Source organism: Rhinatrema bivittatum, chromosome 17, assembly GCF_901001135.1.
Source record: "Rhinatrema bivittatum chromosome 17, aRhiBiv1.1, whole genome shotgun sequence".
NCBI lineage: Eukaryota > Metazoa > Chordata > Amphibia > Gymnophiona > Rhinatrematidae > Rhinatrema > Rhinatrema bivittatum.
This window is the reverse complement of record NC_042631.1, coordinates 34,444,010-34,470,673: the sequence shown is the minus strand read 5'-3', so window position 1 is coordinate 34,470,673 and position 26,664 is coordinate 34,444,010. Positions and strand designations below refer to the sequence as shown.

The following is a 26,664-nucleotide window of genomic DNA, read 5'->3' as shown; positions in this document are numbered from 1 at the left end:
ACATATTGTTTCCTGTTGTACTAAATGATTGATGATGATGTCTTGCTGATTAAAAAAAAAAAAAGTTTCACGGAGGAAGCATGCCGAAATGTTGTGGTTACTAAATTGGTTCGTTTATAAGGTATCCCCCCGCCTTGTGTCATTTTTGCTATACCAGAGTAACACAGTTATCTCTCTGAAGATTTTCCTACCTTCAAGGCACCCCATTTATCACACGGATGAGATAGATCTAACCCAGCGGCAGGGGGGGTTAATATCTAAGCACAGACCCTCTTAAGGTATCCAATGAAAAATAAGCTAGGCAAATAAGTGACTCGAAGGCTGGACAAAAACTGACTGGTGTCACTCAGGAGCACCAAAACCAGAGCGCCATGCAGTCGACATAAAAATAAAGAAACAAAACCAGACAAAAAAAAAAAACCTACTTAAGAGGATTAGAGGGTGAAAAACAACCTCATGGCCCTGTGAAAACAGCTGCTACAGCTCCAGAAAACTTTCACTGTGGCAGCTGTGAGACAGAGAGAGGAGCTAAGACCTGCGGGCTCTGCAGGAAAGGTATGACTGAGAGGCCCTTGCATGGGATGTGGGGGAGGGTCAGGGCCGCACATTTCCACGCTAAAAGTTTCTCCATGTTTTGAGGTCAAAGTTCCTTGCTAGGATCTATCTGATGTCACCGATTTAAGAGCACTGCCAGCCTTCTTGGAGAATGGCCCGATTTGTCCTGCGGTCAATGGCGAGGCCCTGTTTACAGGGAAGCAAACTTGCTTCGTCAGCCCCTTTCTGTACTTCATCTCTGCCTCCAATAGCAGAACATCATTAAACAAAGAGATACACAGCGAGGACACTTTTCAGACGCCTCTAGTGCATTAGTAATCATTAAAGTGGTTAGATTTCTCCATTTGAATATTGGCCCTCTTCCCCAATGCAGCCAAAATTAAGGATGGGGAAGGGCAATTCTGAAATCCCTGGGCATACTTTCCCAGGCATACTCCTGCACCCAAAGTCTACACCGGCCCTAAATTTTCAAAGTGAAATTTCTGGGGGGGGGGGGTGTGCCGGGGTGGGGGGGTTGTTCCCTTTGAAAATTAGCTTTCAGTAACCATTCTGCATTTTGATCAGATCCCCTTACCTGCTCATCCCATGGAAAGACAGTCCTAGTCAGGTTTAGGGTCTGCAGCCTCCCAGATCCCTTTGCATTGTCTCCATGAAGGTTCTGCCCTTCCATCTGTGAAAGGAAAGAGAAACAGAAGATAGGATGTGACAAAGGCACACAAGAGAAAGGCTGCGGTACGTGCGGAAAGGCAGAGCAAAGCTCAATCTAATTTATCTGCAGCTAAAAGCATTGCCTAATAAATAAACAGAGACCATTCTAAGCATTACCAACAATGTATTTATTTAGCACTCTACTTATTGTATTTTTGATGCTTTTTAACATGCGGTGACTGCAGGTTTCCTGTAAAAAGGTACGCCTTAAGTGAACTGGAATTAATTCCCCTTCTGCACACCATTCCTTATAACTTACCTTATTTCCCACTAAGCAACCGTGCTGTGATTAATATCAATAGATTCAAAAGCCATTATTCATTTCTCTCTCCTCCACCACATTCAACTACCGCCACTACTCATTTGTTAAATTAGCAGGTGAGGCAGAATAACAACAAAACAGCAAAAAGCTGACAGTAAGGACAGGGGTGGAAGAAAGTGGATTTCGGTACAGGACACTCAGTCTCCTCTCTATCTCACTTGGCAAATGTGCACCTGCTCCTCTGCCAGATAAAGGTGGGAAAATGCATACTGTCGAGATCGTGATGCGGGAATAGACTCCCACAACAACCCTATTTGTGATCTGATCTTAGCAAGACTCCAGAAACACTTGTCGTGCCTTTGGATTCCATCACACCAAAACTGTAACAGCGGATAGAAAAAAAAATCAATGGAAAAATTATCTAGTATCAGTAGCATCCCACTACATACAGAAATAAATCACCCAGATTATTTATTAAACAGGCACTCAGCAAAGAATTCCAAATTACATTATTAATTTAAATTTTCATCCTTAAACAGATTCTTATCTGGCTGTATCTGGCCATCTACAAAGCTATAAACACAATAACAGACCAACTTCATAAAGCTTTCATCCCTGATCTCATCATATCTTTCTGAGGGCCCTCATCTCCACAGATGGTTTCCAAAGAGATGCAAAAAGGCATTCACTGACATTTTTTATTATTTATAGAGCACAAGAGCATTGTGCAAAACAGTTACTCCGGGGGCAATTCTGTGCAACTATAGAACACAGAATACGTGCAGCATTTTAGATTTTGCATGCAGAATCAGCGATGCAGCATCAGCTCTCGCCAGCCAGAAGAGGACTGAGGTGGCCTCCATGCCAACGATGCTCTCTCTCTCCCTCTGTTGAGACTGCCTGTTTTCCATGGTGCAGGTAAGAACAGTTTATGGAGCTGGAAGAGGAAGCTTTCCTGCATACATACATCACCTTATCAAATCCAACACTCCTGGTGCCTCTTCCTCCCAGTCTGAACCTAATGCTTCTTCTGGAACCTGGGTTTTTTTTTTCCCCTCCCCAGGGAACTGTGCTCAGACCTGGTTTTCCAATTTGGGTATCTCTTAAGCTGAACCCAGTCCTTTAAGGTGTTCTGGTGGTATGGGCAATACACCCCTTCAAATCTTTGTGTCTAAGTTCAATAAACAAGTTACAACTGAATATGGAGAAGACCGATACTGTTGTCCTACTTAACTTTCAGCTAAACAATGTTCCCTCTTTTCTGGTACATGAAACTCTTTCCATTCCAATCAAACAGCAAGTGAACCCACTATTTTCTGCACTGTTTTACAGACCTTACTGCTTACAGGGTTAGATTATTGTAACGCCTGTACACAGGGCTACCAGCATCCACCTTGCGTCCTCTTCAACTTGTTCAAAATACTGCCGCCCATATCCTTACTGGTATCCTACTTCGTGACCACATAACCCCAGTTTTTATTTCTGTTCATTGGTTATCTGTCAAATACAGAATTCAAAACAAATTGGCTCTACGGGTATACCAAGTACTCCAAGGCAATCCTGATTCCTGGATCAGCACAGTACTAAGGCTCTGTAAGCCAACATGATCGCTGAGATCTGAGAACAAAGGCTTGCTAGAAATCCCTTCCATCAGGCATGCACTTATGGGCGGATTTTAAAAGGGTTAAGTGCGTAACCCTTTTAAACCCACTCCTGCACGCGCCGAGCCTATTTTGCATAGGCCCGGCGACATGCACAGGCCCCGGGACGCGCGTATGTCCCGGGGCTTGAAAAAAGGGGCGGGGAGCGGGTGGGGCGGGATAGAGCGCACCGGCACTTGGCCGGCGTGCACAACCTACGCCTGCCCGGAGGCAGGCGCAACTTATAAAATAAAGGTGTGGGGGGGGGGGTGATTTAGGTAGGGCTGGGGGGCTGGTTAGGTAGGGAAAGGGAGGGGAAGGTGGGGGGGTGGAAGGAAAGTTCCCTCCGAGGCCGCTCTGATTTCGGAGCGGCCTCGGAGGGAATGGGGAAAGCCATCGGGGCTCCCCTAGGGCTCGGTGCACGCAAGGTGCACAAGTGTGCAACCCCTTGCGCGCGCATGTTATAAAATCGTGTGTAGATTTGTGCACGCCGGGTTGCACGCACAAATCTACGCCCACGCGTAGCTACTAAAATCTGGCCCTTAGAATTTACCAGGGACCAAGCCTTTACAATTGCTTTCCCAGCCTTGTGGAATTCCCTGCCTGTTCAGATTAGGATGGCTGAAAAACTACTCATTTAAGAAAGTCCTGAAAACCTTTCTATTTAAACTTGCTGCTTATAGTCAGATGTGACCCAAACCAACATCCTGATATCCAATAAACTACAAAAACCATTAAACCTGCCCATCCAAACAGGAAACCATGGTATTCCGCAGAGCTCAAGAACCTCAAAACCCGTCTCAGAACCTTAGAAAGGCAATGGCGCAAACACCCCTCTGCAGCATCCAAAACCGCCTATTACCAGCTTATGCACCAATACAGGAATACTACACTCTCAACGAAACGTGAATACTATGCCAAAAAGATTCACAGGTTCCAATACAATCCCAAAGCACTCTTCACCATGATCTCCAATCTGACCAGCTCCAACCCCACTCAACCTCCTACTCCCACCACAAAAAAACATTGCAATGAACTTGCTCACTTCTTCCAAACCAAAGTGTCCTCTCTCACTGCATGCTTTGCGGCCAACCCAAACACTGTGAAACTGCCTTCTTTCAACCTTACCTCTACCCTCTCATCTTTCGACCTATCCTCTTCCCTTGAAATTGAAAACATCTTAAAAAAAATGAGACCCTCCTCTCACCCCTCTGAAACCATTCCTACTAAACTTCTCCTATCTATTCCCAAAGCTATTGCCAAACCTCTCTCATCCATCTGCAACTGTTCCCTGGAGCAAGGTACAGTCCCTACACTCCTAAAACAGGCAGTCGTGAAACCAATCCTTAAAAAACCCAGCCTTGACCCTTCTACTCTAGCTAACTTCAGACCTATCTCTAATCTCCCTTTCCTATCTAAAATCTTGGAAAAATTAGTCAACTCTCGCCTATCTGATCACCTAGAACAACACAACATCCTTCCTCCCACACAATATGGCTTCCGGAAAAACCTGAGCACTGAAAAACTGCTGCTATCCCTGACGGATACCATCACTAAAGGATTTGACACTGGGAACTCATTTCTCCTTGCTATGTTAGACATATCTGCAGCTTTTGATACTGTTAACCACATCATATTAATCAACATTCTCAGTAACATAGGAATCTCCGGCACTGCCCTCTCTTGGATCAAATCATACTTACAAGATCGTCATTATACAGTATCCACTGGCAACAATGAATCCGACCCAGTTAGCCTTAACCAAGGCGTCCCCCAGGGTTCCTCTCTCTCCTCTACTCTATTTAACATTTATATGCTACCCCTCACCACCCTCCTTACTAATCTTGGCATCAAACACTTTATCTACGCAGATGATGTCCAAATCCTTTTCCCCTTCACTGACTCCCTCCAAACTGCTCTTCAAAAATGGGAATCCTGCCTGACAGTTATCAACCAGCTACTCACTGACATGCACCTTGCCATTAACCCGCAAAAAACTGAACTCCTCATCATCTCTAACAAACATTCCTCTCTCTCCATTCCCATTGCGTACTCCTCCACGCTCTTCCCCTCCCACACCCGTAGCCTTGGCGTCCTCATTGACAGCCAGCTCTCTTTCAAACCCTTCATTAAATCTATCCTAACTGACTGCTACTTCAAACTTCAAACTATCAAAAAACTCCGGCCCCTCTTATTCTTCACTGACTTTCGCACAGTACTACAGTCTATTATCTTTTCCAAAATAGACTACTGTAATGCACTCTTCCTTGGTCTCCCTGCAACACATACTAAGCCATTACAACTCCTACAGAACGCCTCAGCATGTATCCTCACCAATTCCAGGAAACGTGACCACATTACTCCTACCCTCATCGATCTCCACTGGCTCCCAATACAGTCTCGCATCCTGTTCAAAGTTCTCTCCCTCATTCATAAAAGCATCACCAATGAAAATACTGACTGGATCAACCCCCCACTGCTTTCTCGCACATCCACTAGACCGACTCGTACTGCCCTCCAAGGGACACTCCGTACCCCCTCTATCAAATCCACTAAACTTATTTCCACAATGAACAGAGCCTTTTCCCTGGCCGGCCCCACCCTGTGGAACTCTATGCCCCCAGACTTGCGCACTGAAACATCTACACCCAAATTCAAAAAAAACCTAAAAACCTGGCTATTCTTTCAGGCCTACCCCTCCCTCAACAATCATCCTCCTGATGACCCCCTAAGCTGTGTATAATGCATTCCCTGTATCACCCTTTACAACGTGCTTCTGCTGACTTTTTCTCTCAATTACCTTCTCCCCTATGACCTCTTGATTTGATTACAATGCTTTCCATGTACTACCGTCTCTATGTGCTCTTGTTAATTTTCCCTCATCTGCTCCCATTTGAGGAACCTTCGTTCCCTGTAGATAGTTACCCAGTTACTGTTTGTTGATGTTTATCTCTTGTATGCAAAGTTTACTGTTCTATGTAATGGCAGTGCCAAAAGTTCTGTATAATGACACTGTCAAAAAGTTTTTGTTATCTGTAAACCGATACGATGTGCAAACGGCTATCGGTATATAAAAACCTATAAATAAAATAAATAAATAAATAAATCACTCAGCTAGGAGATCCATGATCTTAATTAAGATTTTTTTTTTCCATTTTGATCGTTAAAATATTTTATTATACCTCCTTACTGGTTTGAATCTGTTGTGAAAGGCAGCATTTGTATTTATTTGTTTTTACTTTGTAATTTTTCTTCGTTCTGTTTGTTTTATTTACTATGTATGTGTTTTACTTTGTACTTTCTCGAACTGCTATGTGCAAAGAGTGTGAACAATAAATCCTAATAAATGCTAAAATGCTACTGCTAATATGTAATGCAGTGATCTAGTAGCTGTACAGCATCTGGAGTAAAATGAATTTTCCGCATGTACAAAAATATCTTACATGGGCTATCAAGATCATACAAGTCTCTTCTTCAGATGTGAAGGTCTGTGATGTAGCATTGCAGCATTCTTTTAACAACTTACCATCTGTTATCGAACAGATAGTCAACATTAATCGAAAGGGTGAGGTGCAGTCACATCTTAACTATCGTGAAGCCTTCTGGATCTGCACTTTGCGTAGTTTCAAAAGTTCATGTACCGGGTATTGCTTAACCTTGGCCTCCCCCATTGCAGCAGCAACCAGAAATCAGATAGAAACAGGCAATATTTGTACCATTTTAATCAGCATTCAACACAGAATTAAACATAACAGCGGTAACTTTCAAAGCGACACGCGTCCACACATGGAGGCATAGATTTTATAAAATGCGTAAACGAGAGGACTTCCTAAACCCCTTACCTAACTAGCCTCCCTTTTACCCTAAACCCGACCCTTAACGCCCTGCTAACTACCCTTTTTTTTTCTTATAAATTTATCTACTTAACACACAGCCATAGCAGAAATTTGTTTCGCGGTTGTGGGATCCCGGTGCATGTTAGTGGGCTAAACTGACTGCATGGTGCAGTCCCAGGCCGCCTATGCCTCGCCGAGACCACGCCCTCGTCCCACCCTTTTTTTTGGCAAACCTTTTTTTTATCCACGTGCCGGGAGATGTGTGTGGCCGCGGGCCGTTTAAAATCCACACGGCATGCGCAAGCCATGCACATATCTCCTGGTTTTGCCGCGCGCAACCCTTTTAAAATCTACCTCATAATTAATAGTTGGCGTGCCCACTGTTAGCTTACAAAGTGGCTTTAAAATGAGCGAGGTCACGGGGTTTTTTTTTTCTGCTTGTTACTGGAATTTTCAGTAATTTTTTTGGTTTTCTTGAAACAATTTTAGTGATCGACTGTCACCAAATTCCGTAAAACACTCGTTGGCAGTCTTGCCCCATGTCCTCTGAACCCAGCTTTCGCTTTGACCTAATTTTTCGGCAATCCACTTTTTCCATAATAAAGTTTGCTCCAGCATCATGCACCTCAAAAAAACAAACAAACAATAATCTTAATACAGACAATCTGACGCTGTTTTTTGCTATTGTATGTTCCGGCCATAAATAATAGATGTAAGTAATACGTAAGGTACTGTTAAATTCCAAATTGAATGGCCTACAAAATGGCACAAAAATTATATTAGTGAGACAATCCAGTGGGGCGCTGGGGGGGGGGGGAGGCAATGGTTACACAACACCCGATACAATATTTTTAGATAATTTGTATATTGTTCCAGTAAAAGGATTCAGAATCTTCAAAGAATTCCATAATAGGAATGTAATTTTTAGTGTTACTTTATTGTATGTTCTATGTACAATTGATATTTTCTTATATGGAGAGAAGTGGTAGAGCAATTTTATGAGAAAGAATATCTCCCTCAAATTTATTTTTATTTATTTAAAATCTTATGACTGAGAAAGCAGCACTGATACAACTCAACGAACACCTAGAGAACAACAAAATACTACATCCAGCTCAACACGGTTTCAGGAAAAATCGCAGTACAGAAACCCTACTACTCAATTTATCAAATAAAATCATAAGAGGTTCGACAATAAACTAAGCCACTTACTAATACTACTAGATCTCTCTGCGGCTTTCGACACCGTAGACCACAAAAGCCTGATATCAAGACTCGAATGCATAGGTCTCTCAGGCAAAACCCTCGAATGGTTCACCTCATTCATAAACAACAGGTTCTTCAAAGTAACCTTCAACAACAACTCCTCCGATCCCTTCCCTCTTGATACCAGGGTACCACAAGGGTCTGCCCTCTCGGCCACCCTCTTTAATATCTACCTTCTCCCACTCTGTCATCTCATCTCTAGTCTAGGCGTAACATTCTATATGTACGCCGACAACATCCAACTCCTCATTCCTATAGCCTCCACGATCGAAGACGCACTGAGTTTAACAGCCAGCCACCTTATCTCAATTAGAAACATGTTAAACCACCTAAAGTTATGCCTCAACATGAACAAAACGGAATGCATCCTCATTGAAAGAAACACAGATCAAATAACCCCAATGCCTTCCTTACAAATTGACAACACCAACATCCAACTGAAGAATAATTCGAAGGACCTCGGTATCTGGATCAACAACCAACTAAACTACAAAAAGAACATCGCAACGAAAGCAAAAGAAGGCTTTCATAAACTTCACATCCTCAAACATCTTAAACCGCTTCTACACCAACAAGAATTCAGAACTGTATGGCAGTAGAGACAAAAACTCACAGTAAAAACTTTTTAAAATATATCCGAAGCAGAAAGCCTGTGAGGGAGTCAGTTGGACCGTTAGATGATCGAGGGGTTAAAGGGGCACTTAGAGAAGATAAGGCCATCGCGGAAAGATTAAATGATTTCTTTGCTTCGGTGTTTACTGAAGAGGATGTTGGGGAGGTACCCGTAATGGAGAAGGTTTTCATGGGTATAGATTCAGATGGACTGAATCAAATCACGGTGAACCTAGAAGATGTGAAAGGCCTGATTGACAAACTGAAGAGTAGTAAATCACCTGGACCAGATGGTATACACCCCAGAGTTCTGAAGGAACTAAAAAATGAAATTTCAGACCTATTAGTAAAAATTTGTAACTTATCATTAAAATCATCCATTGTACCTGAAGACTGGAGGATAGCAAATGTAACCCCAATATTTAAAAGGGGCTTCAGGGGTGATCCGGGAAACTACAGACCGGTTAGCCTCACTTCAGTGCCAGGAAAAATAGTGGAAAGTGTTCTAAACATCAAAATCACAGAACATATAGAAAGACATGGTTTAATGGAACAAAGTCAGCATGGCTTTACCCAAGGCAAGTCTTGCCTCACAAATCTGCTTCACTTTTTTGAAGGAGTTAATAAACATGTGGATAAAGGTGAACCGGTAGATATAGTATACTTGGATTTTCAGAAGGCGTTTGACAAAGTTCCTCATGAGAGGCTTCTAGGAAAAGTAAAAAGTCATGGGATAGGTGGCAATGTCCTTTCGTGGATTGCAAACTGGCTAAAAGACAGGAAACAGGGAGTAGGATTAAATGGACAATTTTCTCAGTGGAAGGGAGTGGACAGTGGAGTGCCTCAGGGATCTGTATTGGGACCCTTACTTTTCAATATATTTATAAATGATCTGGAAAGAAATACGACGAGTGAGATAATCAAATTTGCAGATGACACAAAATTGTTCAGAGTAGTTAAATCACAAGCAGATTGTGATAAATTGCAGGAAGACCTTGTGAGACTGGAAAATTGGGCATCCAAATGGCAGATGAAATTTAATGTGGATAAGTGCAAGGTAATGCATATAGGGAAAAATAACCCATGCTATAATTACACAATGTTAGGTTCCATATTAGGTGCTACAACCCAAGAAAGAGATCTAGGTGTCATAGTGGATAACACATTGAAATCGTCGGTTCAGTGTGCTGTGGCAGTCAAAAAAGCAAACAGAATGTTGGGAATTATTAGAAAGGGAATGGTGAATAAAACGGAAAATGTCATAATGCCTCTGTATCGCTCCATGGTGAGACCGCACCTTGAATACTGTGTACAGTTCTGGTCGCCGCATCTCAAAAAAGATATAATTGCGATGGAGAAGGTACAGAGAAGGGCTACCAAAATGATAAGGGGAATGGAATAGCTTCCCTAGAGGAAAGACTAAAGAGGTTAGGACTTTTCAGCTTGGAGAAGAGACGACTGAGGGGGGATATGATAGAGATGTTTAAAATCATGAGAGGTCTAGAACGGGTAGATGTGAAACGGTTATTTACTCTTTCGGATAGTAGAAAGACTAGGGGGCACTCCATGAAGTTAGCATGGGGCACATTTAAAACTAATCGGAGAAAGTTCTTTTTTACTCAACGCACAATTAAACTCTGGAATTTGTTACCAGGGGATGTGGTCAGTGCAGTTAGTATAGCTGTGTTTAAAAAAGGATTGGATATGTTCTTGGAGGAGAAGTCCATTACCAGCTATTAAGTTCACTTAGAGAATAGCCACTGCCATTAGCAATGGTTACATGGAATAGACTTGGTTTTTGGGTACTTGCCAGGTTCTTATGACCTGGATTGGCCACTGTTGGAAACAGGATGCTGGGCTTGATGGACCCTTGGTCTGACCCAGTATGGCATTTTCTTATGTTCTTAATCACTTATTTTTACCAGCCTCGATTACTGCAACTCGCTCCTAATCGGCCTTCCCAAATCTGCCATAAAGCCTCTCCAACTGTTGCAGAATGCTGCAGCCAGAGTTCTAACCGGCAAAAAAAAATCAGACCACATCACCCCCGTCTTAAGAAGTTTTCACTGGCTACCAGTCGAACAAAGAATCAAGTTCAAATCCTTAACAATCTTACACAATGCTATCTACAAAACAGACGATACCGCCCTCGAGAACATGATCCAAATACACAAAACTCAACGCACAACAAGAACAACCAGCAAACTGCATCTAGCCATACCCCCTCTCCCGTCAGCAAAGCTTTCCAACACTAGGAACAGAGCCTTCTCTATTGCGGGGCCGAAATCATGGAACTCCTTACCAGACCACCTATGCACACTCCATGACACCAAATCATTCAAAAAGGAACTCAAAACTTGGATTTTCCGACAGACATTCACAGATGGTGTTGGATAAACCGATCGCCCACACTCTGGTGACTCGAAGACATTCCCGAGTTTCCTTACATAACATTTGTATCATTACCCTATTATACACTGCTTAGACAATATTATTTACACTGTATGATCTGCTTTTCTTTCTCTACTTGTACTATGGTTATTAACTGTAATATCTATCCGTACATTGTTTGTATTTGCCTATATATAGAATGGTTCTAATTGCGTTAAATTAACAAGTTGCTCAGTTTTTTAAATATTTTCTTTCTGTAACAAGTTGTTAAAATGTAAACCGGCGTGAAGGCAGCTTGCTATACCTCGGTATATAAAAGACTCTAAATAACTAAATAAATAAATAAATAAATAATATACCGCCAAATCCAAAAATATATTTCTCAATGCGGTTTACAGCCTCGCCTACAGAAAAAATGGAACGGAGCTGCTGAAAGCCCCCTGATAAACTGGTAGCATATCACTGATTGTGTATGAGTCAGGCAGTACAGTGATTCCCCTTGGCTCTTCCAGTGTGTTTGGTGCAGATCTGTCCCCGTAAGGCCAGTAGCATCTCAGTAACACCAGTGTACTGTGGTTTTAAAGGATCGTTCTGGGGGGAATACAGCAGGAGGTAGATCATGAATGTTTAATGTAGTTATGAAAACTTTGGGGACAGAGGTAAGACCGTATGGGCCTGTGCCCTGAGTCTTTTAAGGATCCTGAAATGCCTTTGCTGAAAGCTGAGGCGTAGTGGCAAATTGAAAGAGAAGCAGGTGACGGGTGCCTGCAGTTGAGCTGCATTGGAGCTCAAGGCAGTGGTTCAGGAGCACAGAGATGTTGCTGGTCAGCACTGAAAGCCACGGGGGGGCAGAGAAAATGTGCAACTATCATGCCCTGCATGAGCAGCTTAGCCATGCTCACAGTAAGAATGATTGCAAAGCAGGGGGCTGCAAATAACTCCAGACTGAAGTGATAGAGAAAACCGATTACCCTTCTGGTAATGGTGAAGGAGAAAGGGGAAGGGATGTTAAGGCAACAAGACTTCGGGATTGTTAAATAAAAAAAAAAAATGTTATCCTTTATACTGTTAAGATAACAAGACTTCGTTATTGTTAATATTATACTGTTAATATAATAAGACTTTATTATTGTTGTGATGTAAAGATAATTGGACCCTGTTGTTACTGTTGTCAAATTATCCCTTGAGTTACTATGTAAACCGATGTGATATTCTTTATCGAATGTCGGTATAGAAAAACAAACAAATAAATAAATGAAGTCAGTGATGCTTTTAGTGCCATACATTATGGGGGCAATTTTCAAACTGTCCACATTGGAACAAAGACATGTCTGCTTTTTACCTGCAAGCTTTGCATGAATTCTCAAACTGAAACATGCTTACGTATAAAGTGGCCATGGACACTTCACTAAATTTTTCTATGGGTAGAATTCTGCTGGAAAATTACATGGCCTAGAATTTAAAAACGCAATCTACAGGTGTACTTTTCCTCCTCTGACCTGGGAACGCCTCCTCCCAATGCGGCCAAACCTATACACAAACTTTTATCTGCACTTACAGAGGAGTACTCGGTCACAAGTAAGGAGGAAGGGAAGGATGGGTCAAGGGTGAAGAGGGGTGAGGGAGAGAAGTAAGGGTGAGATGGGTGAGAGGGGTGGATGGGAGGAGGTGGGGAAGGGTGGAGAGGGAGAAGAGTGGATAGGGTGAAGAGGAAGAGAGGTAAGGGGAGAGGTGTAAGAGGGAAGAGGGGGAGCAGAGGAGAGAGTTGTTTGTATAGAAATACTCACATGACTGCAAACGTTTTGTGGGTTTCAGCTAGTTAAATTATAAAGCTGAGCTTTCTATTCAGGGCATCTGAAAATTGGTTGGCCATTGTCTGGTGTCAAGAATAGAGGTAGGACAGCCTGGACCTTCATATCCTGTTTTTCACAGTACAGTAAATTCATGTATTGTGCACAAAATAAATTTAAAAATAGGCTGAGAAACTATAACCTGGGAGGCATAGAGCACTCAGAACTCATCTGAGAAAACTAAAGATATTAAGGGAAGCTAAGGGAATATGGAGAGACTTTACAAACAGCTACTTCAAAATGTTCAGCTAAAAACTTTCCAGATGGCTCATTTCTGAAGCATAACTAACTCCATGATGTGCAGCAATTACAGCCTTAACTGCTGCAAGCATTATATTCATCTAACCAACTCTGAAACGACAAACTCCCCACCACCACCTCCACCTTCACACCCAAAAATCTGTTGGTTCATTTATTAGGTTAATGATAGTGGGAAATAAATAAGTACAATTTGCATATTCACCAATATAGGAACAAGAAATCCTCCTGCTCACTTGGACGTGATCAGGGGAATGTTACAGAGCTGAAGATACTGGGATTTATTTTTAACATTCAATTAAGGCCAGCACTGGAGCAGAAAACAAGAAATAAAGTGCCTGGGCTCGGAGAGGTCGCAGACAACTACATCCTCTACTAGATACTCAAATTGAACTCATCCCCCACATCAGCAATCACCACTGTGTGAAATCGATATGGGCTAGAGGAGGGGGGGGGGGAACCCCACCAGCCTTGGTTTTACAGGTTCCTGGGCTCTCTGTAGCCTGGAGACATTTTACCTTTTGGCCTAAAAGCAAAAGGGAGAATGTCTCCCATATGACCTTGAGCTCAGTTCGTTTCCCTGAAAATACAAATAGGATCTTTGAGTTACTCAGAGATTCCTAATGCACTTTCAAGAAAGGACAAAAATACTTATATTCAAGTGTTTGAAAACATCACCTGAACCATTCAATAAATATATTAATTTTGTATACATATTAGATATCATTCAAAGATTCTAAAAATGAAGTTTGTGTACCGTAAACAGCGTTATCCGTAGGCAGCAGGACAAATTAGCCATGGCACGTGGGGTGATGTCGTCCAAAGGCGCCAATCGGACACATCTAACAACAGCAAACTTTAACCACTGAGCATGTGCAGGAGTTCCCGTATGCATGCTGCCTCGTTAGCCCCTCAAGTCAACTGTAGAGCTTAGCTTTAACGAGTAGTCATAGTAACACAGTAACATAGTTAATGATGGCAGAAAAATACCAAGTTGTCCATCCAGTCTGTTCAGCAAGTTGTTTTTTTTAATGGGTAGTAATTGCCACTCTGTGCAGGTTCCCCCATACCTTCTGCTAAGAGTAGTCACTGCTGCTCCATGCAGCTTAACCCCATACCTTCTGTTAAGGGCAGCAACTATCACTCCGTGCACTTCACCCCTTATCTTCATTTCCATCCTTTAGCCACTAGGGATCCACTGTGTTTATCCCAAGCTCTTTTGAATTTCATTACCATTCTTATCTTCACCACCTCTTCTAGGAGAGCATTCCATATCTCTACCATGCTTTCCTTGCAGAAATATTTCTTCACCTTGTTCCTGAGTCTACCCCCCTTGGAGCTTCATATTATGACCTCTAATTTTACAGCTTTCTTTCCATGGGAACAAATATGATTCCTATGGATCATTTATACATTTCAGGAATTTAAAAGTATGTATCATGTCTTTCCTGTTTCCCTTCTCCTCCAGGGTATATATATTTAGGTCCTTCAGTCTATATATATTTAGGCACTTCAGTCTCATAACTTTTTTGGTGCAGAACCCTCACCATTTTGGATTGTCTTTCTTTGGACTGTTTCTATCCTGTCTGTATCCCTTTTGAAATACGGTCTCCAGAACTGAACACAGTACTCCAGGTGAGACCTCACCAAAGGCATGTACAGGGTCTCTTATCCCTTGCTGGAAAGAGCTCTCTCTCCAGTTTTTGTCTTCTGAGAATTTTTCATCCTGCTGGAAGTTTGTCTTGATTAGATTGTTAAGTTCTATCAAGCTAGGACTGTCTCTTATGCGTTTTGTACAGCACTGCATACCTCAAGTGGCACTACAGAAGTGATATAAGTAGTAACATTAGTAGCAAGTTTGCCAGTGAGGAAAACAGAGCTTGAGCTACACCCTGGACTATGCTGAACCAGTCATTCCTCTGCCATATTCATTATTTTATTATTTTCAATCTATTAAAATCAACAAATAGTAATTTAGCATTAAAAACAGGACAAAAATATCATGTTTACTCTGTACCATGTAGAGGTATGTGTCAGCAGAGATTCACTGAAACATACCGTACTGAAACAAATCTGTCTACCTGGAAGATGTAATAGGGCAAAGTAACAATCTGAAGAGTAGCAAATCACCTGGACAAGATGGTACACACCCCTGAGTGCTGAAAGAATTGAAAAATGAAATTGCGGACCTGCTATTAGTAATTTGTAAACTATCATTAAAATTGTTTATGGTACTTAAAGTCTGGAGGGTTGCCAATGTAACACCAATTTTTAAAAAGGGATCAATAGGTGATCCAGGAATCTACAGACCAGTGAGTCTGATGTCTGTGCCAGGCAAAATTCCCCTATGAGGAAAGACTAAAGAGGTTAGGACACTCCAGGCTAAAGAATAGACGGCTGAGGGAAGCTATGATAAGAGGTCTATAAAATAATGAATGGAGAAGAATGAGTAAATGATGATCGATTATGTACTCTTTCAAAAAGAACAAAGACTAGGGGAGACACAATGAAGTTACTAGATGATATGGTTAAAACTAATAAGAGAAAAAAAAATTTTCAATGCATAATTAAGCTATGGAATTCACTGCCAGAGGATGTGGTGAAAGCTATTACTGTAGCTGCATTTACAAAAAGATTTGGACAAGCTCCTGAAGGAAAAGTCCATAAATCATTAAGGTGGAGTTGCAGAAATCCACTTCGTATCCCCTGGGATAAGCAGCATGGAATCCTATGTACCCCTTGGGATCCTGCCAGGTACCTGTGACCTGAATTGGCCACTGTTGGAAACAGGATAATGGGCTTGATGAGCCTTTGGACTGACACAGTATGGCAAATCTTATGTACTTATACAATTTGACCAGAGGTGCCTAAATTTTTGCACACATTTTTATGTTCAAGCTTTTAATATTAATTTACTCACTCCTTTCTTTATTGCTGATTGGTCCATTCATTGTCACATGTCAGCAAAAGGACCAATCCCTTTCTGAAAGCTGTCCTAAAGGGGATTGGTCCTTTCTCTAACAAGTGTCAGTGAAAAGGGCTAAGCGGGAACAGCCCTGCTGGAGGACAGACTCTGGCGGGGTTCCTGGCCTGGAGGGGAGATTTGAGGTCTGGCAAGCAGTTTTAAAACATAGACCTCAGAATGCACCATTTCAGGTAGAGGACCCCTGGGTCCGACCCAGACTGCTTGGTCCATCGGGCCAGACCTGGGAAGGGAGCTTTGGTCAGGCTAGCCATGTGAAATTTAATGCCTGCCTCTGAGCAGACATTAAATTTCTCATGGTAACAGGAGACGGTCTAGACAGTCTCTTGCTTAGCGCGCCTCCTTGCATTGCAGGGTAACAGCTAATTAGGCTATTACCCTGCAATCTGCATGCACTGTGTGCTATGTTTTCTGCGTTTTTTGGCGCTAAAGCCCTTTTTACATACCAGGGCTACATTAGCGCTGAAAAACCCGTGCTAAAACGCGAGTGAAAACACGCAATAGGAGTAGCGCCCCTGATTGCAATGGCCCCTCTGTGTGAGCTGCATTCTCTCTATCAGCAGACATATTTTCCATTACCAGGGAGAAGCAGCAGCACAGCATACCCAGCTGGGCTGGCCTAGCTACATTCAATGAGAGAGAGAGGAAGGGCATCTTTTAATTCCCTGTTGAAATGCATTGTAGTCAAGAGACCTTTAGGAGCGAGAGTGTGAAGAAATTAATATTGTTCAAAACGGCAGTCTCTCTCTTGAAGAAGTACTGGCAACACTGCCGTATCTCAGAGTGAGGTGAGCCTCAGATGTCAGACGTACAGAGCCTTTATCTGAGCTCTCTAACGAGCTCTCACATTCCTATCAGCAAATCTAGTTAAGCTCTGCCAGCAATACCACTGCAATTTCTTTTGAAGTCCTGCAGAAAACCCAGTAGACCCAGTGCTACGGGGGTTTGACAATGACGAATCTTACCACTTGGCACCAACAGATTTAACTGCAGCCTTTGACACTGTGGACCACACTCTACTATGCCATCAAATGAAAAAAAATTGGAGTAGACGGAACTGTTCGCAAACTGTTCTCTTCTTTCCTAACTGACAGGACATTCCAAGTCAAACTGGGCAACCACTAATCTGACACATTCCCTAATCAATACAGGTGTCCCCCGGGGTTCAGCACTCTCAGCTACACCCGTCAACATTTATATGCTTCCTCTAGGTAAATTACTAGCGGAGCTAGGAATCAAATTCTTCCTATATACAGTTCTATATTCCTGTCACCAAATCAACTGAAAATACAGCATCAACGCTCTCAACTTACATGAAGGCAACACAGCAAGAACTATCTCAGCTTAAGCACTAAACACAAAAAAAACCCCCCTGAAATCGGGTGGCTAAGGAGAAACCCCTCTATAGATAAACTGCCACACCAGACTTGGGTAATTTTCACATTACATTACAGCAAGTACGAGACCTAGGAATACAGATTGATGAGAACATCACAATGAAAAAGCACATAAATAAATTAAAAGTTGCGAATATTACATCGGTTGAAACCTTTACTAACATTCCAGGATTTCCGCACTGTCCTACAAACACTAATATTCTCAAACATAGATTACTGCAACTCATTATTTCTTGGCCTTCCTTCAGGTCTATTAAAACATTATAGCTATTACAAAATGCATCAGCAAGACTCTTATTAGGGGTAAGGAAATTAGACCACATCACCCCCTCGCTGACAGCCCTACACTGGCTGCCAGTACAATCAAGAATCCATTATAAAGTATTAATATTAATTTTTAACATCATAGATGTCAAAAAACCCTGTTTAATAGGAGTGACTCTTCATCCATACGCACCACAGCGAACACTAAGGGGTAGATTTTATAAATGTACGCACAGGCATACTTTTGTTCGTGCACCAGGCACGAACAAAAGTACGCTGGATTTTATAAGATACGCACGTAGCCGCGCGTATCTTATAAAATCCGGGGTCGGCACGCGCAAGGGGGTGCACATTTGTGCAGCCTGCACGCGCCGAGCCCAGCGCGCGCTGCCTGTTCCCTCCGCCTCCCCTCACCTTCCCCTCCCTTACCCACCCCCCTGGCCCTATCTAAACCCCCCCTACCTTTGTTGGCAGATTTACGCCTGCAGAAAGCAGGCGTAAATCTGTGCGCGCCATCACCCGACCCGGGGGCTGGTCCGGAGGCCTCGACCACGCCCCCAAAACGCTGCGTCACTTGCGGCAAGCCCCGGGACTTATGCGCGTCCCGGGGCTTGCGCGCGCCGCCGAGCCTATGCAAAATAGGCTCCGCGCGCGCAGGGGGGGTTTGGGGTAGGTTTTTGGGGGGTACGCGCGTACCCCTTTGAAAATCTACCCCTAAGGTAGCAAAACAAAGGACTATTAATGATGCCTACAACACGGAGTACAAATCTAACACAAATAAAAGACTGAATGTTTTCCATAGCGGGCCCCCTAGTGTTGTGGAATTCTCTACGCCTGATAACAGACAGAAAGAGCTTCAAAAGAGAACTGAAAACATGGCTCTTCAAAAATGCATATGATCTAACATAAAATAACATTATACAGAAAATTTCAATATCAACACTGATATTGTTAGATGAATGAGCGATAATTATTGAGAGACGTAAAGTTTTAAGACAACTCTCTGATTAATATGTGAATGGAACCAATATGTGAATGTAAAGGAACTAATGTATCACAAATTACTATATCAATAATCTAGTTAACATGTTCTGATATTGTGTTGACCCATAATGTGAATGTTGTTTTTGTAAACCATGGCAATCTTCTTTTGGAACGACAGTATATAAAAATCCTAAATAAATAAATAAAACCATCCCATGGGATCGATTTTCAGCCACTGCTGGGCAACCCAATTTTGACTGCCTAGGTTTAGCCGAGCTTAGGTGGCTAAAATCAGGTACCGCAGCCCCTAAATTTGGCCACCAAGATCAGGCGCCTAATGCTGAAAATCAACGTTACACGTCTAATCGTCCTAACTCTGTGCCTAGACTGCCCACTATTTGAACAGCTAAATTAAGTCATCTAGTGAAAATAGGCCATACTCAATTTTTAATGGGGCCCATCTTGCCGCCTAACACCTGAAATTAGGAGGTTAGATACTTCAGGTATGAAACTGCCCCAACCATCAATCTTGCTGGAAATGTAACCCAATTCACTAATGGAAGTCCAAGATGCCTACTGAGAATGCACTAAAAATATGAAGACATCAGTCTCATTTCAGCATCAGCCCTCTGAAGCAGCAGTGTTTCATGTTTTATTCTAGTACTTGTTAATTTATTTGAAATGTAAATATGCAGTAAGCATTGACAAGAATCAGTCGTAAGTAAAAAGCTGTTTCAAAAGGTTTTATTTAAGTGAGGTATAATTAATGTAATTGGAAACATTTCCAGTCAACAAAAATGATAACTGAATGATCTATTAAACTGTTACATAAAATCTTGAAAACAAAAAATAGTTCCAGTGCTTCTATTTATTTAAAATATATTATAGGCCACCTACAGCCACAGCTCTAAGCAGCATATATGACAGAGCATCCCTAATCAGGATAAACATAATATAAAACAGGCTCAAACAGAACAGAACATTAAAACTGATACTCAGAATCTTACTATTTATTTATTTTACAACCCACTCACATCATTAGACTCAGTCATTAAACGCCATTTGAAACAAATATGTCTTCAGCGGGTTTTAAAACATTTTTTGTACACGAGATCAGGTACACAGCCTTCAGTAACGAGTTCCACAAAATTGCCTTCCTCATCACATCTGATTACAGTATGAGCTCGTGGGCAGGACTCCTGTATCACAGGAAAGTCTGCCAACCAATAACCCCTTATATAAGTAATCTCCATGACTCTCTCACTCTGTCCACAGAACCTTTTACTAATTCCCCTGATACGAATTATCCATCTTCTGTTTAAATATTAAGCAATTCTGCATCCGTTTTCTTCACCTGTGTATTTCAAGCCCAATAACCCAACGTATAGCTACTCTAATCTCCGCTTAATGTATTTGACATTAATGATTAAAACAAATGCTGTTAGCACTCACTGACACCCACTACTCATGAAGCATACCAATATGTTTATTTTTGACTTTTGAAACTTGCTCTGCAATGAGTCCTTAAAACCAAGAGCAATCTATTGTCCCTTTATCTTAATAACTCTTAGTGGTGTCCTATATATAAAAATCGGTAAGCATAATGCATATGCTAATCACCACTGATGCATGCATTAAGGAATATAGAATCTACTAAGCTCTCAACGTGGGAGAACGTAGAGGTATTTAGCACCTGCAAATGCTAAACATGCACATAGCAAGGTAATGAGCCCATTAGTCGTCATTTTACTGCAGAAAACTTTGCCCTGGTCTCGTAGGTTGTAGGTAAATTCTAGCATGCCATCTCTGTATGGCAGAATTCGTGTGGTAGCATTTACCTAAGGAGGCTGGAGTTGCATTGTCCTGACCCTTTTACCGCGACCTCCTCATAATTCCACCCCAAACCAATGTTCAAAGAACCCTCCTATTCCCAACAGTGATCCTCAAAAGAAGTAGCCTTGCTATGGTGATACGCAAAGATGAATGCCACCGTTCTCCCCTCACAGCGACACCAAGATCTCCCCAGTAGAAATCCAAACTTCATTCCAAAGTGTGAGGTGGCCCTCAGCAATGCCATTTCACTAGCACTGCCAAGCTGGCAACAGATAAAAGGCACACCTCCAACTAATGGGAGGGAGCAGAATCTGGGGTGCCCATGGGGAGCCTAGAGGGGTGAGAAGGTACTTGGAGGAATAAAGCTGGATTACTGCCTGGGGACAGGGGGAGGGAGCAGAAAGGACTTCGTTAGGGGATAGATCACTGCATAGTGGGGAGCAGGGGCTGGGGAGGTCAACCTTTGGTGATAGCTTCCAGGAAGGGGGGGGGGAGTCCCTTTGCGGATCACCACTAGAGGAGGGATTTCTTTTGGGGAACACCACCGAGGGGGAGAGGAAATTGTGATTTGCTTTCGGGAGGTATGGTCCTATGCTCATCTAAGGTGAGAGGGATGGGTTCCCCCTGCATTGACTAACCTTTCACTTTGGGCTGGTTAACCTGATGGGCACATAAAAACAATAAACAGAACACAAGCACCCTCACAAAGCCATGATCCTTTTAATGCAGCCTTTTGAGTTCACCTGCACTTTGCATAAAACTATATTAGTATGCGCTATTTTTGGCAGGATATCCACAGTAACCATCAAAAACAATGTGCTTTTAGTACACAGACCCCAATCTGAGCAACAACATATGTGTCGGTGTATATTTTCTCACAAAAAAATGGAGGAAAGATACACTGCCAATTTTGGTGAGCAATCTCCTATCTTACATTCATGTTTCGATGGTGTTTCTAATTTCTTGCATTCAGAACACAAAAATCTTGTAATCCAAAACACAAAATCAACAAAAGCTGTTTGGAATTATTAGGAAAGGAATGGAGCATAAAACAGAATATATTGCCTCTGTATCACTCCATGATGTGGCCTCATCTTGAATATTGTGTGCACCACATCTCAAAAAAGATATAGCAGAATTAGAAAAGGTACAGAGAAGGGCAACTGAAATGATGAAGGGGATGGAATGATTCCTCTATGAGGAAAGGCTAAAGAGGTTAAGGTTCTTCAGATTGGACAAGAGACAGCTGAGGGAACATATGATAGAGGTTTATAAAATAATGAGTCGAGTGGAATGAGAAACTGTTAATTGGTTGTTTACTCTTTCAAAGCGTATAAAGACTAGGGGATACACAATGAAGTTACTAGGTGATACATTTAAAACTAATTAAGAGAAAATATTATTTTACTCGATGCATAATTAAGCTCTGGAATTAGTTCCCAGAGGAAGTAGTGAAAACTATCAGTGTAGCTGTGTTTAAGAAAAGGTTTGGAAAGTTTATGGATTAAAAGTTCATAAACAATTTTTAAACTGGACTTGGGGAAATCTACTGCTTATTCCTGGGATCCTGCCAGGTCCTTGTGACCTGAATTGACCATTGTTGGAAACAGGATACTGGGCTTGAAGGACCTTTGGTCTGACCCCATATGGCAGGACTTATGTTCTTACTGTTTTGTAACTGTTACGGTCCCGGGCCGTGCCCCGATCCCTCCACCTACCTCGGGGATGGCCCGGGCCGTTTCGAGGCCTCCTCGGGCCTGCACTGCCTCCAGCGTGTCTCTTCCTCCTCAGGAGAGATGCCGACGATCTGCCGCGGCTGGCCCCGCCCCCTAGACGCGCACGGGGAGGAGTCCCTCTTAAAGGGGCCAGCCCTGCCTCGGATGATGTCAGACGCTATCAGGGTATTTAAACCCTGCTTCTGGACATCTTCAGTGCCTTGCAACGAGGTTCACTCAGTCCCCTGAGTCACTAGTTGCCGCTTTGGATCTTGGATCTTCTCATCTACTTCTGGCTTCCAACCCGGCTTTGTCCATTGACTTCGTCTTCGCTTCCGCCCCTGGTTTTGGTTTTGACTTCTGGCTTCTGACCTGGCTCCATCCAACGACTATTTCCAGCTTCCGCCCCTGGCTTTGACTTCGGACCTCTGTCTTCTGGCTTCTGACCCGGCTTCGTTCCTGGACTCCGACTTCTGCTTCCTCCACCTCTGCAGGTATCCGGTTGTTGTTGACCCAGGGGATTCTCCTAAGTCCCAGCAGCTCGAGCTCTCACGGCTCCTCCCAGGGGAGTCGCGGGCTTCCGAGGGTGAAGACTCTTCCAGCCCTCTGGGCCCTGCAGTCTTCATCGACCATCTCTTCAGCCGCTGCCTGGATCCTTGGTCGCATAGGGTCCTACCTAAGTCCAAGAGGTCCGGGTTCCTACGGGCTCCTCCTGGGGGGGACCTTGGACTTCGGAAGTCTTCTCCGGAGTCTCTTCAACGCTGCCTCCCGGCTTCGACGCTCACTGTGGGCCCCACAGTGTAACATCTGCAGTCTTAGCCGGCCCAAGGGTCCACGACCATAACAGTAACTCTGTTTTCTCATGGCTTTCTGAGGGCCAAGCCCATGCTTAAGACACATTAAAGTAGACCTAATACCACATGGGTTCCAAGTGTCATTTGCTTTTTTTGCAGGGTTTTCTGGTTTGCACCAAAGCAGTGCATATAAATATAATATTCATACTGTGAATGATATTATTACCTCAGAAGTCTATACTTTGAATATTATTTTTCATGTAAAATCTGTTATTATAAAAGCATAATCCTTAATTGTGTGTGGGGAGAGGGTAATGGGGGGGTGGGTGGAGTGCAAGGCTGAAAGATTCCACTAGGACACCTAATACCCTTGCACCAGACTTGGACATTGCTGTACAAACATTTTCTAGAGTCTCCCAACTTGTGGTGTCATGTTGTGTGTAATGGGTGAGGGCGCAGTTTTTCACGTGGCCATGGGCACCAAATTGCCTGGCCAGTTTCTTTAAACCCCTCAGAAAGGTTTGACCCTTTTATTTTATGACTTACATGCTATCCATAGTAGAAGTAAAGTTACGCCATAAGGACCTTGGCGCGTGCCAGGGCGCATAAGTATTTACTTGTGCATCTCTTGGCCAGGCCCTGAAATGTCCACGGCCCTCGCTGGAAATTTTTCAGATGTGCGTGCTGCGGCATTTATGCGTATATTTGAGCACTTTTTAAAACACAATCGGCACGCATGAGTCCGACTTATTTGCTCATCCCCAAGTACTCTGCATGCCAAGTTTTTTTAAATTCACCTTAAATGTTTCAGTATGCATGAATATTTCCAATGCAAGAAAACGCAAACTTTCTCTACCTAGTTTATAAACATATGAAAGTATATTTTAGGCGCAAAAATAAAATGAAATGTACGCATAACCACCCTAATTTTTACGCAGAAACATTATACGCATAATATACTGTTTTGAAAATACATTTTTGAAATCACCAGTTTGCCGATACCTCCACCAGTTCATCGAGACCATCTCTAGATCACCTATACCCTCTAGCACATCACCCTGAACCCTCACCAGTTCACCAAGGCTTCCCACCCAAAAACTGCATACAAGTCCGATTTCACTTGCGCTAGTCAGTTAGCAGGTGTAAAACTGTACAAATAAATTAAATGATTTATACGCCTATCTCTCTTATAAAATAGCAATTACCGCACATACTACTTAACTCTGCCCTGGATCGCTCCTAGACCACCTCTTTTTTGCACCAGTAGAATGTGTGCAAGAAACCAAAGATACACACATGCTTTTGATGCCTATAAAATAGCATATATGCAAAATACATGCTGCTTACGTGCGTATTTGCTATTTTTCCTCATTTACTCAAAGTGCATTTCTTCGGTGGTGCGTATTAACCCCATTCTACCCCCATGCAGCCCTCTTTCCCTCCACCTCACCCAGGTGCAGTCCGCTCTCTCCTCTATTCACTTCCTTCTTTCCTCTCCTGCCCCTACCCTTACCTTCCAATCACCTTCTCACGCCCCTCTACTCCACAGCTTTTTCCTCTACACCCTCTCATTCTCTTCCTCAACACCCTCCCCCTTCCCAGTCCACCCTACTCTCCCCTTCTCTACTCCCCCTCCCCAGGCAGCCCTCGCATTCTCTTCCTCTGCAATCCTCTCCCCTTTACTCAGCCCTATCACCCTCCTCCTCTAGTCACCAGCCCTCTCAATCTCCTCCTGTATGTTCCTCTTGCTCTGCTCCTCCCCAGCTCTATTATTAGCCTTAACCACTACCCAATCTCCAGCCCTATCACTCTTCTTTCCATCCCCACCCCCCCCCCGCAAGCCTCTTTCTGTTCTGCAGGGGCCCAAGAAAATGCGGGTCTTCTATTATAAAGGCCCTAAGAAGATTTGGTCTTCTCCATTGAGGACCCCGAGAAAGTCCCAGGTTGTCACTGAAAAGGCACTGGGACTCTTCACTCCTTCACCTGCAGAAAAATCCACTCACCATAGGCATTGTGGGTGAGCCGATTTTTCAAATGTTACTATGATTTCTACTGCTTTCATTATATCTCAATGCGCAGGTGACAACTCACCACCAATCAAACTTCATTCCCACGGTTATTTGTAAAGTAATCTGAACCCCTTCAATGTCGTCCCCCTCTTGTAATTAACAGTTTTATTTAATTCGAGGCTGTAATTTGGTTAGCTACTACTACTCCTTTTGTTGTATATTAGTGTTGTAAAGGATAGATTTAATTAAAAAAAAAACCCGTGATTTGATATCACAAACATTTCAATTTGAGAATTAGCAATAATATCTGTACTAATTATCCATGCTGTAACAGTAAATGCACAATTTGAATCTGATATTACATTTCAGGTGATTGAGTTACTGAGTCTTTGGCCTTACAGCACACTTTAATAACTAATCCTTTGTTATCTTAATTAAAAAAAAACAAAAACCCAAAACAAAACACAAGATAGTCCTCCCTTCCAGGACTCTCATCACCATGAATATGGGAAAAAGCATCTCTGCTGATTTAGGATTTTGACCTTCTGAGAGACAGAAAATAAATATGAACTATATCTGAACTTTAAAACAAATGTCTTTAGAAAGCTTTCATGGTATTCATCTGTAGATCAATAGAAACCTGATTGGGCCGAGCTAATGACTGTCCAGTTCATTTCAAGACAAAGAGAACAAGCGAGAGTGGAAAATTGAATTCCCTTCCCAGCACCATCAAATTAAGGACCTGTGGGAACTGCTTTCTGTCAAAGAAGGATTTAGTACAGAAAAATGTACAGTGCACGTTTCAGCTGAGTAGCTAACAGCATTACATGACTAGGGTTAAAGGAAGAAAAAAATAAGCAGGCAATACATTTCACTAGCACGATGTCTGAGGCACCTTTCTCTACCAGAAGGTCTGAATCTGAACCAGAGATGTAGGTTTTCTGGAACGCGCTGAATGAAAAAAATGTTGAGGAAAATTTCGTATCTGCATGCAATTTCAGACTATTTCACTATGCAAATTTTTATAATGCCATAGACAGATTTGCGATCTGATTTATTTGACTTATTTAGGAAAAAAAAAAAAATAAAACCCACCTCACCATCTTAATTTCTCACACTAGATCTCAAAGTTTTTCAAGCACTCTGTATGTGGGGGAAGGGGGAGGGGGAGGAATCAATAAAGAAAGGAAGAGTCATTTTCAAAGGCATTTCCATGGGTAAAAAGTGCTTTGCCTGCAGAAATGAGATGTGATAATACGGGCTACCTTCCTGTATGCCCAGAAAGCCTAACTTTGAAACACGTGTGT

General features: G+C 42.6%; 1 protein-coding gene across 1 annotated transcript in view; it reads right to left on the bottom strand.

Annotated features, from left to right (window-relative positions):
- B4GALNT4 (beta-1,4-N-acetyl-galactosaminyltransferase 4) overlaps positions 1 to 26,664 on the bottom strand; it is a 334,646-nt gene that overhangs the window by 149,923 nt on the left and 158,059 nt on the right. The window contains exon 3 of the mRNA XM_029583102.1: positions 1,130 to 1,225. Within this exon, the coding sequence (XP_029438962.1) occupies positions 1,130 to 1,225 (96 nt within the window). The remainder of the gene's footprint in view (positions 1 to 1,129; positions 1,226 to 26,664) is intronic.